Source organism: Alligator mississippiensis, chromosome 7, assembly GCF_030867095.1.
Source record: "Alligator mississippiensis isolate rAllMis1 chromosome 7, rAllMis1, whole genome shotgun sequence".
NCBI classification, from domain to species: Eukaryota; Metazoa; Chordata; order Crocodylia; family Alligatoridae; genus Alligator; species Alligator mississippiensis.
The window spans coordinates 85,296,011-85,310,210 of NC_081830.1; the positions used below are offsets into that span (position 1 = coordinate 85,296,011).

The following is a 14,200-nucleotide window of genomic DNA, read 5'->3' on the forward strand; positions in this document are numbered from 1 at the left end:
GTATTAAGGTGCAATAAATTAATTAACTCCACCGTAGGACAGTACTGTTAAGGACAGTAGTAACCTATGGCAGAGTAATTCACTCCACCAAACACACATGTAGATGGTGACAGGGGCTGGCTGGGGCATGTGGGTGCCATAGTGCAGGCCTGCCTACCACCTAGCCCTGCACTTCAGCACCTTCATGCCCCAGCCAGCCCTCTACCACCCAACCTGGAGAATAGGGCTTCCTGCCAGTCCAGGACTGCTCTGCCCCAGCTCAAAGTGCTGCAGTCCCAGAAGCCTGTGCAGACGCTGCACCCAGGAACAGTTTGCTCCAGCATAGACCGCACCAGAGTTTATCATGTTGCATTAATTGCATGTGTAGATGCTCCAAATGAGAACCACAGTGCCAAAATGAACGTTAGAAACTGGAGGGAAAATGTTCAAAAGCATCTAATGGATTCAGGCACTTGGGTGATCAGGTCTCACTGAATGTCAATGACAAGGAGATGCTAAAGTCACCTTTGAAAGTGAGATTTAACAACACATGGTAAGAAAGTTACTCCAAGATTCACATGCTTTTATACAGGTTAAACAAATGGATTTTATTTTAAGAATCTAATAAAAGAAAATATGGAAGAGGAATTATATACCTTAAACCTCTGTTTCTTTGCCAGTTTCTGACAACCTACAGAATAATTTACTGCATTTGAGAGCAGAGGACCTACATATGAGCAGCTGCGAGAACAGACTACACAGGAAGTCGAAGAAGCTTGCATCTTACCACGGTGGCAAGATGTGCTGAAACATATACCTTCCACCAAGCACACTGTTCATTTTGCTCTTGAGTGAAAGCCAAGCTGAAAACAGAAAGCTGCGCAGTCAGGCCCCATTCCTGCAGCTTCTCACTTGCTGGCAGTCAGCTGTGCCCATGAAGAGTCTCACACTGGCTTCAAAAGCCATTCAAAGTAGGCATCAGTCTTAATTTTAAGGTATTTTTTGCCAAGTTTCACTCCCCTCTTGTTTCAGGCCCACTTTTCTCCCAGTTTCCATTGCTGTTCATAAAACAGGACTATAAAACATCCCCAACAAATCTGGTCATTTACCTTTGCTGCACTGCCCATGCTCCTTCTGTGGTACCAGAAAAAGTGCAGTTGAGGAAAATATACATCCATGTCAGAGGGTTTCAGGTTAAGGACAGAGATGAGTGGACTGAATCAAGAAGGTAAATCATGCCTAGAGCAACACTAGAGCCACTGCCAAACATTTCCATGGAAGAGGCAGGAGGGGAATGGGGACACATCTATCTCACTGTGCAGTGTTGCACCAAACAGGTTGCAAAAATCTTTGCTGAGCCCTACAGACATCAATGTAAATCCTGAAGCATGAACTTTGATAGCTAAAGTCCTAGCAGGCAGTAACCAAGAAATGGTTCAAAAGGGCTAATATCCAAGTAAGTGTTATCAAATACTAGTTTTTGTAAGGTGAAAACCTGCGAACAGTTTGCAGCGAACAGTGTTTCCAAACCAAGGAACATTTAGAGGTCAATTATGAGCCACCCATGCAGGAGAATAAGGCTACTACTTTATGTAGCCTTTCCACACGGAGAGTCGCAACCTAGAAGGGAAAGCTGCTATTGCTCATCACTGATCTCCATCTTGCCAGGTGGAGGGGAGTGGACAAAAGCAAAGGGGAGTGGACAGCAGCAAAAGCAATCCTAGCTCTCTCCCCACTGCCGTGGACAGAGCAACTAAACTGATGGGTCAGAAGAAATGAAGATGCAGTAGGGAAAGAGCTGGGACAATTCAATTCTGCCATGGTGCAAGCATCCAGTTTTAACCCTTCTTTACTCCTAGGGCTCCTTACAGCTGACTGCAAGGTACCAAATCCAGCTCTTCGTGGGCTGGACTGAGACAGAGGAACAGGGATGATTTGACCAATAAAATAAAGTTAGCAGCATCATTTGTCTAATAAAACAATTCTCTCTTGCACTCCTGAAAGCCTTGGGAGAATTCCAGCTAGCCACTGAAACAACTAGCAACGAAAACTGGATGCCAAGAACATGGCTATCATCCGAACAGTGCCTTAGAGCAGTGGTTCCCAACCTCTTTAGATCGCAGACTGGCAAGCCACAGACCAGAAATGACTGCAGACCGGCAAACCACGGACCAGCAAATCGCAGACCGGAAGTGACCGGCATACTGGTCCACAGTATGCTGGTCACTTCTGGACTTCTGGTCCGGCAGCCAACCTTCCTGCAAACCGGCAGCCAACCCCTCGTGGCCTGGTACTGGACCACGGCCCAGGAGTTGGGAACCTCTGCCTTAGAGAATGCAGTACTATCCACATTATATTAAATAATGGTTAGCTGATAAACAAACAGCTCAGTATGCCTTTTTTTTTTAAATGATTTTTCTGAATGTGGCATGTCAACAATATTTCCCACTACTAATACAACATAATGATAATTATACAGCAAATCTGAACAGCACACTGTTTCAGTAGAACTGCTCTAAATGTCAGTCTAAATTAATGATCTTCTAAACAATATTCCAAGGATACATATAAAGTGAAAAGTCTTGGAGTATGGCTGGCTTTGACAGTTTGAGATAGGAACTTTTCCAACCTCATCTTCAAATCTGCTGTCCAGGAATCCTTGAAAAGAAAAACAAAAAATGAGAGCTGTTCACCAAGTTATGTCTACCGTACACATATGTGAGTCAAACTGCCTTGCATTAGCCAACAGGACTGTAAAAAGTTCTCTCTTGGATGTAATGAAGGCTGATTTGTCTGTTAGCTACCTGGAAAATATGCAAAAAAAATTACAAATCAATTCCATGGTAAGTGATTTGCATTTTATGTGCAGACTTGTTTTAAAACAAGACCTTGAAATGTTATGCAATATTTATTTCAACTGTAAATTATTCATGCTATGTAATCTTACTGGACTGAAAGAAACCTCAGAGTAGGCGTACTCTAAACACGCTGCTTCAAGTTGCACAAATGTAAACAGCCAAGTCAAAAATGAACCATGAAGACGAATTTTTCATTCTTACATAATGAACTGTAATAGCAAACTGGTTTCAACAGAGAAAGGTGCAGAAATCACTACATTCACTCTTCACAGTTGAATGAGCCTGGAACGTCTATGTTCTAGCCTCTGTCTACACAGTGTTTTGTCACAGCCCATGCAAAGGTCCAGGCGCTACCTCAGTAAATCAGACTCCCTCATCACTAAAACAGTTTGGATTGAAGGAAAACTGTGAAAAAATGGACTAACGTGAATCAGCTGCTATCTAGAATGTTGTTTATTCTTTGTACCTGTTGCTGGAGTCACCCTCCTCTGAGCAATGGAAAACACAGTAAATCAGGAAGCAAAAATGAAGTCTTTGTATGTTAAGAATTCCTACCGACTACTAGTTCCTCAGTCTCCACCCTCCATCCACTCTGCTTGCTGCTTGATGAAAAGGTAGCCGGCAGGTGAGAGTAAATCTTCCTGAGATCTACTGCTCTTCTGGGTGTTCAAAGCTGCCCTTGCAGTTTGTGTTTCACTATGTTGGAAAGGCTACATCATTTAGACTTGGTAGGTTTGTGATTTAAATTTAAGATAACGCTGCACTATGGAATATGGTATATCACCTTGGATATCGTATGTTCTTACAACCCTTTCTATTACTTTTTCAATCCAACCGGCACAGTATACTGTATATGCGATCAATGTCCAGTATCACAGGATTCTTGAAAAGATAACTCCTGTCCATCTGTAACAAGACTGTTTAATAGGTTTGTAACTCCTTACTGTTTGCTGTTTTCATTCTGTGAACACATCAGTTGCCGAAATGCCAAAGATGCAACTGAATGGTACAATTCCCACAAGAAACGGCAAGTGAAAACAGACTGAGGTCTTGGACTGTGAATAAACTGGGTTGATTTTCCTAGAAAAATATGGAACAAGGGTAATGACTGGAAGTGAGAGCAAGAGAGTAGTCAGACCCCTTCTCTGAAATCAACCAGCCTGTTTCTCATTATTTACAGAAAGTCTCAAAGGAAGTCGTAGCCTGTGCCTATTTTTGGTATTAAATTGCCTTACCAGCTGATAGACGGCTGTCAAATGCACATAGTCTGCCCAAAGCACAAATTAGCACCACAAAATGGACAGTTTCATTTAGGCATCTTTTCTTAACCACCCACCTGGGCAATTAGGAAGTGAGAAAAGGATGCTTTCTTAACACTCTTAAGTCAAGAACACGACTGTACAGCACTGTAAAATCTCCAAAGTGAAAAAGGTAGAGACAGGGATCAAAACTCCCTGTGAGTTTTAATCGCAGCTTCCTGCATCATCTTGTCTCACCTCTGCAAAAAATGGATTGTAGAATCTGAAACACCCCAAGTGAGGGCAAAGGCAAACATACCCAGCTGATGAAAAAATTATCAGGCAAAAAACTATGCGAGACACTCAGTAAATGTAGCTATATACTCTCAACAAGGCATTTTTGGAAAGGAAGCAATATGCCGTGTTGCCACAAAGTCATGACTAACATTGGCTGATTGTCTACATTGGGACAGCTATGCTCATTGTCAGTGGAGGATTACTTAAAAACTTGATTTTTCCCTCTTCTATCCACTATCTAAGACTAAGGTTTGTTTCTTAAAATGTGGTTCTAATGGGCTACTTAAAATGGGTCAGGTTTCTCATTCAGCTTTGGGACTCAGAGACAGTGGTTATGTTGGGCGACAATCCAAAAGCAGCATGGACTATAAAACAGTGGGGTTGAACTGTAGTGTAATGTTGCTACCTTGTATGCAGGGGCATATGTATTTCAAAGGCACAGAGGACAGTGCTCCCTACTTAAGAACACCAGTCAATAAAATACTTGGAATCTTTCAGGATATGACAATGTAAGCAAGCGTAAGTTGTGTACTGACAGCACGCATGCAGTATCTCACCAAAACATATCCTACTATGAATGGTGAAGGACACAACAGAAAAGCATTACTAGATTACAGTCTGTTCAGCTTCTGTCAGCCCTGTGAGACAAGTCAGTGCCAAAAAAATATCTGTGCAAAAGAAATATTTACCTGAAAAAGCTCTTTAAATGACGGATGGACCATGGGATTGGGAACAAAAGGCAAGGCATAGAAGGGGAGGAATTCTGTGGTCTGGCTCAATGCAGCTCCCTTTGTCTCCAGATACATTTTAAAGCGAGAAATCCTTTCATCAAACTCAGCCTTGTCCTAGGAAAAAGGTATTGTTTATAAAACAGCTACTGTGAAAGCGGAGTGGCAGCTGCAAGTGGAGGCATAAACACAGGATCAAGTCCCAGTTATAAATCCCAGAATAACTGATAGCCAAGCATTGCTTAGTGCTTCCCAGTGATCAGCTGGAGGAACAGCACTCACCCCAGCCATGCAAAATGCATTTCATCTGTTCTTTTCTGAGTAGGAAATATAAAACGGTTTTTTCCTCATGCTAGAACAGGATGATGGAGGCCAGAGAAATTAAGGGAGGGCTGTTCACTCTACCGAGCAAATCTGTCCACTTGAAGCAGATTTCTGCAAGCGAAGTGCTATACCCAAATTCAGCAAAGGGCTAGGCAGGCACTATATGATCTTAGACATTTTGTATAAGCCATTTCTTATCCCACAGCAAGTATAGCCTAACTACAATATACTTATATGGTGCAATGGTAAGAAATCAATAGGTTAATCAATCAGCTTCAGTGGTAGAGGTCCTAGGAACATATTTTTCTGATATTTAATAAAATACTTCAAAATAAAATGTCACACTAAGCACAGAAGAGATACTGTTGGATTACAAATGAAGATTTTTACAAAACAAACATTCTCACCTGAGCCACTGATAACTTCAGTATTAATAAGAATGGTTTAAAAATCAAATTTATTTTTGATTATTAATGCTACTTTGTTACACTGTAGAATTTCCTAAGTTTGAATAAGTTAAAAACAACAGGCTATTCAGTTCCATTGAAGAGATGATTGCCCCACTGGGTCAGCGCACTATCTGGATAAGGTACACCACTGGGGAGTGTCAGTTTGTTTTTCTTTCAATTGTTTCCCATAGATGTTGATTTTTATCAAAAGCAACCATTTCTGATGAAAACCTATTCCAAGCAGCTTTAGAAACAAATGATCTACAATAGCTCAAAGCAGAATTTCAACCTGGCAAATCCCCGTGTATCCTTTGGAACTTAAAAGCATTCGGTACCTCAACAAAACCAAGGGCCAAGTCAGTAATTTCACCTGCTAACTTCCCAAGGCCAAGTGCTGGCTTCAAGTCCAACTGCAATGCAAGGCATTGTCCCTGGAGTGGAACTGACTGGGGTTTTCTCTTTGGCCACCCCCATCCCAGGCTATGTTAGCTTGGTAGAGACAAGGGCAGGGAAACCAGACAAAGAAAAATTAAAAGAAGTCCAAACTGAATAGCAAACCTACAGGCTTTCCCACTGAATGCTTCAAGAGGTAGATGGCAAAGTATATGTGAAGGTAAAACTCCAGCTTCTGGACAAGCGGTTCGTTGTCCCGGATTGAAGATGAGATATTCTCCTCCCAGAGCTCAAAGAAAACTTTCTGATCACCATCTTCAAATGCTGTGAGCAGATCCTTCTGCAAAAAAGAACAGAATTTACTTGGGTACCAAAGGGGAAAGCTCTCAAAAGTGCCTCGGTGATTTAAAAGCCAAAGGTTCATTTTTAAGGCACTTAAGACACGGAAGTGCTTTTGAAAACGTCACCATTTCACCATCTCCCAAACCAATTCTGGTAACCATAATCAAATGCACAGTGCCCACAGACATTGTGGCTAAGTACAGACAGTCAAAAAGCCAGAGGCTGAATTGATTCAATCTTCGCAGGTTAGTTTAGGCTGTGTAGGTTGAACCAAGCAAGTGAACAGACATTCACTTTTGATTCCAGAAATGCAGCCACATGCCTGCAGCAGCCCAAGCCAGAAGCCAGGGGGCGCTAGAGCATGCCTCCCTGCTCAGCTGGAGCAGACAGTTTGGGCCAAGGCTAGCCCATCCACCCTGCGAGGGTGGGGGCTGCAGGGAAACACAAAGCATCCTGGGATGCTGGGGGACTGTGAGTTAACTTGAATCTGGAGGGGATCTGGGACAGAAGATCAATAAACTGATTTAACCTGAATCAGTCAAGTCTGATATTACTTCCATCCAGGTTTACCTTAAACTGGTTTTGGCCATTTTGAAAGTGGTTTATGCGCACTGAACTTCTGTTGTGTTACAGACCGGTTCCCGATCACTCATACCGCTTTGCGTGTAATTTCTGTCCCTAGCCTTAGATCTGCAGGAAATTCCATACCCAAGCTCTCGTCCTCTGACCACAACTACAAATTTTCCTCTGCTCACCAGCCAGCATCAAGTAGCTGCGCTCAGAGCACAGATACAAAGTGGTCGTGAAGCCCCAATTCAATACACCTTTGCCCTTGTGACTTCAGCCAATCAGAAGAATGCCTCCATGTTATTAAATTTATCTCACCCACAAATAAGGCTCAATTTATTTTTTGTAGCTTCTCCTTTGGGGATGTTTTTCTTAATATCAACTTCCCTCTGCATTTTTAAAGCACCAAACCAGAAATGTACCCTGCCTAGGACACATTCTGACCTTGTTTTTCAGTCTGTTTGTGCGCATCTTTGCAAACAGCCCCTGGCTGGATGGCCACTTTCCACTACTAAGCATTCCCTGAAGAAATAAGAATTTTCTGAAGAAAACAGTCCTCTAATTTTCACGTTGACTGATCTTACCTTAGACTTCTATCGCACTCAGAACAGCCTAAGACCTCGGGAGTCATCCTTGATTCCAAAATCCCTATTACCCACTGCCAATCATGTAAAACCAGACATAGTATTTCAAAGTGTCCAACCAATTAAGATTAAAAATGTGAATGCACCCTTACTGTCCTTATAAGCTTTGCAGACTAGAGGACCATCAGGTAGCAGAAGGTTGGATGCCTCAAGTTCAGGTAACCTACTTGATACAACTTATGAACTTTATCGGGCGGTCTGATGTTATAAAGGCAGTTGCTCACCACCTTTCAAAACACCAGCTCTTTTCATGGAGCTCCAAGCTGGAAATATAAAAATTGAGGCAACCAAAAAAACCAAAACGTATAGTTTGGGTTCTGTGGGACTGAAGTTACTGGGAGAGTGAATTTGAATTGAGGCCCCTTCATTGACAATCATCTATTCCCAGCTTCCTCTCACAACTCAAAATTAGCTCAAGCATTTCAAATGTTGAGATCATCAGCTGTAAAAAAACACCACGAGGTCTCTAATGTTCTGATGATTACCTAATTAAACCAAATGTAAGGATTTGTTACCTGGATGATCAAAGCTTTTGAGTCTCTCAAGGAACTTCCAACTTTTTTTGGTAATGGCTTCCCTTTTACTTTACATTCCTTTGTAAATATTTTCACCGTTTCTTCAAACTCTGCAAAATCCAAGTACTGCAACACAAGAACACACAGATAATACTCTTAGCTAAGAAATGCTTACAATACTGACTGATGAGTTGCCAGAGTGATTTGAAGCCTTCCTATAGTCAGTTGCTTCATTTAATCCAGAAAGAAAGTAATGCCAAGAAATGCAGTAACTTGGTCCAAGAGGCAGTCTAGTAACTTGTAAGTGATGCTCTCTGAAGGTAGCATCACTTACAGCTGCAGGTCACTTCAGACTGTCCTGATACTGGAGATCACAAATACTGAAGTGAATTTTTAAAATGGGTAAGATAATTTTAGCATCATTCATCACATCTGAAGCTACGAAACTGAACATAAGGGTGGAGGTAATCCAACCTCATCCCTTAGGGCAAAAGCTGGAAAGCTCAGGAAAGATTTCTCCCTCTTCCATCTAAAATATTCAAAATTGGCTGCAAAGTCAACGAGAGTACTCCAAGTTAAGCATGTATCTACCCCCTGTAGGATCCAGGCTCTGGGAGAGAAAATTACAACAAACTGGCCACGTTCACTTTCTAATTGTACTGTTTGGTTTGGCTGCCTAATGCTGCAGTGAAAGATTTAAGTCCATGTTTTTATCTGTTTACTTTTTCACGTCTAATAAATGCAGGTCTGTTTGCACTGGGCTTTGTAAAAACTTAGCAAATAAAACATTCTGGCTAGATACACAACCAGAGGTTGACGTTACAATACTCAGCAGGAGGCACCTAACTTTTAGATGCCCTGCTGTGGAGTGGAACCCCAGCCTAAATTGCAACATATGGGGAGAGTGATGCCCCAAAAACGGGGTTCACAGAAGCTAATGTACTAAGGACAAGCTGCCTAAGATTGCTAACAGGATGTGATAAGGAGGGGGCAGGACCTAAGCCCCGCCACTCAAAGGTAGTTATGCACCTAACTCTGGGATGGAGAAGGATGCTGGTATCCACTCAGCATTCGCAGTCATGAACCCCATTTTAGAAGGAAGCAGATATCTACAGCCATGTTGGCCTTTTCTTGCAAAAAGAAAACAAAGAGAAAATTTGTTCTAGCCAAAAGTCCAGTAATTAGGGCACTGCCTGAGAGGTAGGACCCCCTGTCTGCAAACACTGGGGACACACTGGGAAGGGCATGGGGGCACATGCGTCCCAGATTTCTGACCGGCAGCGGGGCTGCAGCCTGACCGGAGTCAGGACCCAGCGCCAGCGGAGGTGGCACTGCTCAGCCAGTCTGGCCCATGGCTGCTTTCCGGCCATGTTAAACTTCCATCCTTTCCCTGCTGTAAACCAGGTTGCTGAGGCTGAAGCCACCCAGCAGTGGCTGCACCAGCCCATAGCAGGTTGGAGGTTTAACATGGCGGGGCCCTGGCAGCTGGCTTCTGCAGCCATAGAGCAAGAACCAGGGGTGCTTTGTCTTCCATGGTTGAGCTCTGCTAGGAGCAGCCTGGAGAAGCTGTGGGTCGCAGTGTTCATTTTGCATGAGAAGTGGGAGAAGCAGGGGCCCCTGTACAGAGGGAAGCATGGACCTCACTGCTAGGGACAGCCTATACCCCAAGAGCAGGAAGCAAGCCCCATTGGTCCCAGAGAGGTAGGGAGAGGAGCTGATGACCGCACCATTGATCCAGAGGGGCTGGTTAAGGGGAGGCCATACTTGAGCTGCAGGTGGGGGCATGAGCTTTGCAGGTATGGGCTCAGGTTATCACAGTACATGGCCACATCCAAGAAGGTCCTAAACGTGAGGGTGCAAGAGAGGAGCTAGTGGGGGATGAGCGGGCAGCAGATGCCCAAAAATGTTCGTCATAACCAGGCCCCTGTGAGCCATGCCATCTACAAGGCCAGAGCATGGGTCGTTGGCACCAGGCGTCTCAACCGACTGAGCTCCCAGGCACCATCGGGACCAGCATTTAGGTCCTAGCCCAAGTAGGCATGGGCTGTGGACCACCTTGAACCGAGGAGTGGGGTGGCAGCGGCAGTGAAATTTCTGCACCAAAGGCAGGCCATAGGGGTTGCAGTTTGGCCAGACCCAATGCCCAGCAAGGGAGTTGTGCCCCCAGCACTGCAACAGCACCACAGAGTTGTGCCCCGCCACTGTCAGCACTAATGCATCGTCTATGCTTCCAAATCTCCTCTCTGTCCAGTTTGGAGCTAGGTCTCGAACCCAGGTCTCTCACTATCCAGAATGGCCATTTTAAAGTGATTCTGTCTGAATGTCTCATAGATTCATAGATGTTAGGGTCGGAAGGGACCTCAACAGATCATTGAGTCCGATCCCCTGCACAGGCAGGAAAGAGTGCTGGGTCTAGATGACCCCAGCTAGATGCTTATCTCCTCAGAAGCTGTTCAACTTTGTATAATTAAATATTAATTAGAGCAGCAACATGAACCTGATTCTCCAAAAATCCAGGCAACTACTGGATTCTGTAGACAATCTCCCACTTTCCTTCTCTAACCTAACAGGGGAGACTGAGGTGTATTCACCCCAAATTAAGTGACAGCCAGGTGGCTAGGGCACTATCCTAGGATGAGAGACTTCAAGTTCTTGCTCCAAATCAGACTGTGTGAAGATTTGAAAACAAGCCCCCACCTTCAAGATAAGTACCCTAACCACTAGACATTGTCTGGAGTGGATGCTGAAGAAAGAGCCATTTCTCCTTTACTCCCCCAACCCAAGAAGTCTCACCCCCAACTATCTTTTGAGTGAGTCCTGAAGCAGCAGGATATTCTGAGAATGCCTGCCGGGCTGGGTAAGATCAGTGGAGGAACTCCTAAGCTGGAGAAGCCTGCCAGGGTTGTCACTATGCAGATAGGTGGTATCAGGACTTCGTTTTGCCCATGTGGTCCAGCAGAAAACTATATATATAAAATGAAGTGTAGGCCTGTCTGTCTGTACGTATGTTCACTTATCACTCGAGAATGGCTGGTCCTATCTACTCTAAACCTTCCAAAATCACTGAATACCACCCAAAGAAAATTATAGGTGGGTTATTTTCCACTTGACCATTTTGGGGGCTTCCATTGACTGGGATCACTTTGCTTCTCAGATAACAAACTGGTGCCACTCCATTTTGGATGCAGTGAATTCAGTTCAATTGTCATTACCATATTGACACTTGCCCTTTTTTTCCAGCTCAGCAGTCATTACTATATCGACGCTTGCCTTTTTTTTTGCTCCACGTTAAATGTTACATATGTTGTACTGTGTTAACAATAAACAACATTTTTGACCTAAATATGTTGTACTAAGTTCTCTGAAAATAAACAAACACTGCAATTACCAAAATAGCAACCCGGGCAAAGAACGGGCACTTCTGCTAGTGCCAGTATATAGGAGATTTCAGGCTGAGAGAATGAGGAGATAGTTGAACAGAACTTCTGAGGTCTCAGCAGCATCTAAATGTCAGACGTGGGTGTCTCTGATACTTTGGGAATGTAACCCTTGATATCAAACATCAGCTGATGGGTGTTCCTGTAAATAAAGCCCCAGGTTTTACAAAGGTGTTACCAACCGGCAGTGACATTCTGATGCCAGCCTTTACTGCTGGTATCCTCTGCCTATGGCACCTTGGGCAAGCACACCCCCCACCAAAGCAGTCAATGGGGTTCTCCAGGCAGCTGGAAACCCCTGCCCACATTTTACCCCACAGACTGGTATGGACTGGTGGGGAGGGGAAAGGGGTTGCCTTCCTCTGTAGCAGGGGGGCACGGCCCTATACCCGGGATCTCTTGAGCATATACTGACAACATTTCATAGAAGCAGGACTCTGGCTGCCGTGATTCTCCTGCTTTACCTGTGGCAGGTTAGGGTGTTAGGTCTGTGTTGTGTCAGTCTTAAATGGAGTTTAAAGTATGGTTTGTCTGGACTGGTTTGCTCAGGGCTGATCCTGCCTCAGGCAGGGGTTGGACTAGATGTCACCTCTGGAGCTCCCTTCCAGCCCCACTTCTCTGTGATTCTCTGATTTTATAACGTGGGAGAACCAAAGCCTAACAGCTGCAAAAATCACCCCATGCCCTCTTCCTAAATGCAAACAGCAGCCGATGTCTTTCCCCTTTCACCGGGAACACTGACCTCTTTCACCAGCCCAAGTAACTCAGCTTCATAGGCTAGGATGTCCCCCATGATGACAAGCTACTGTCCCGTCTCATTGCAGAGACCTAGAAAATCACCAAAACATGAAGAGTTATTAGGTGGCTCCACGATACAATTAACTCTCAGACCCTGCTCTGTCCTTCAGACCCCAGCGTGTCCTAACTCCAGTAACGCTCCCCACAGGAGCTCTACAAATGTACGTCCCTTGTGCAACGTATTTTGACACCAACGCGTTGGAGGACAAATCACAAGCGTGTCCAGAGCCCAGATGACTCCCGTTGATCTTCTTCAAGGGCATCTATCGGGGATCTTCTTATAGACGTGCCTGGGTGCGTTCCTGGAGAGGGTGGGCTGCCGCCTCCCTCGGAGGCTTTCACATCAGGGCAGCCTGGTGTAAAGACAACGTTTCTCTCCGCACAGTGAGGGAGCCCAGTGGGCGCTCTCTGTGCTCGGACAAGAGGGGCGTGCCTGGGCACACGGCAGCTCTCCCACCACGCACGCACGGACTCTGTCGGCTCCTGCCATCATGGGGGAACGCTCCGTGACATCCTGTGCAGACAGTGGCTTGTCCCTGCGTCTGCCGCGGCAGCCTGGCTGCCGGAGCGGGGTCGTGGTCCCGGTCGTGCTGGTCCTCACTGGCGCCAGGCGCTGCCACCTCCACCCTCAGACCAGGGTGCACGTGCTGCCAGCGCCCACGGCCCTGTGCAGCATGGCCCTGGAGTAGGCCCGTCTGCGTGGGGGGACGGGCGGGTCCCATCTCCCCATGGGCGGATGAGGGTCCCCCATCCCACCAGCTCACCCCTCTCCTCCCAACGGCACACTCGCCCCTCCGATGTCACACCCCCAGAGCACGCCTCATCCCTCCTACATCACACCCACCCCTTCTACACCACACCCCACTCTAACGTCACACCCACCCTTCTGATGTCACACCCCAGGGCACACCTCACCCCTCCTATGTCACACCCACGCCTCTGACATCACACCCCCGGGGCACGCCACGCCCCACCCCACCCCTCTGACGTCACACCCGCTTAGCGAGCACCTGCCCCCTGACGTGACACCCCAGAGCACGCCCCCACCCCCTTATGTCACACTTGCCCCTCTGACGTCACAGCCCCCGAGCTCGCCCCACCCCTCCTAGGTCACACCCCCCCGATGACATACCCCCAGAGCACGCCACGCCCCTCACGTCATAACGCCCCCTCCCAACGAGGGTGTATTACTGACCCTCCCCCCCACCCCCGGCCGCAGGCCCCTACCTCCTGCCCAGGCCGCTCGCTGCGCCGTCGCCTGGCAACCGCGGCTTCCCCGCCCTCCTCGGGAGGAGGGGGTCACGTGGGACCTCGCCGCCAATCCCGATGGAGGGGGAGGGACCACGTGATCCACGTCCCTGTGAGCGAGCCGGGAGGGTCACGTGGTGCCGCGCAGCCAATCCGATGGGTTTGCTCCCCGGTCCTGTGCGGGGGGGGGAGCGCAGCACAAAGAAACCTGCGTAACCGCAGAACCGGCGAAGTGCAGGACTAGAAGCGTGCATAAAATGCACATCAAAAAAAAGTGCACCACAAACAGCGTAACAAAAAGTGTCCAGCAACGAAAAAGTGCGTAACAAAGTGTGCCACAACAGAAGGTGCACCACAAACAAGTGCAGCACAAACGCTTGCAC

The 14,200-nt window shown here is 46.3% G+C and overlaps 1 protein-coding gene across 4 annotated transcripts in view; it reads right to left on the reverse strand.

Moving 5' to 3' along the window:
• ARMC9 (armadillo repeat containing 9) overlaps positions 1-13,889 on the reverse strand; it is a 96,494-nt gene extending 82,605 nt beyond the window's left edge. For all 4 annotated transcript variants that reach the window (XM_006264153.4, XM_019495371.2, XM_019495370.2 and 1 more), the window contains exons 1-7: positions 13,797-13,889; positions 12,514-12,599; positions 8,335-8,460; positions 6,436-6,606; positions 5,062-5,217; positions 2,545-2,637; positions 1,089-1,113 (exon numbers count right to left, since the gene is read on the reverse strand). In XM_006264153.4, the coding sequence (XP_006264215.3) occupies positions 1,089-1,113; positions 2,545-2,637; positions 5,062-5,217; positions 6,436-6,606; positions 8,335-8,460; positions 12,514-12,564 (622 nt within the window). In that variant the 5' untranslated portion in view covers positions 12,565-12,599; positions 13,797-13,889. The remainder of the gene's footprint in view (positions 1-1,088; positions 1,114-2,544; positions 2,638-5,061; positions 5,218-6,435; positions 6,607-8,334; positions 8,461-12,513; positions 12,600-13,796) is intronic.
• Between the last annotated feature and the right edge of the window lie 311 nt (positions 13,890-14,200).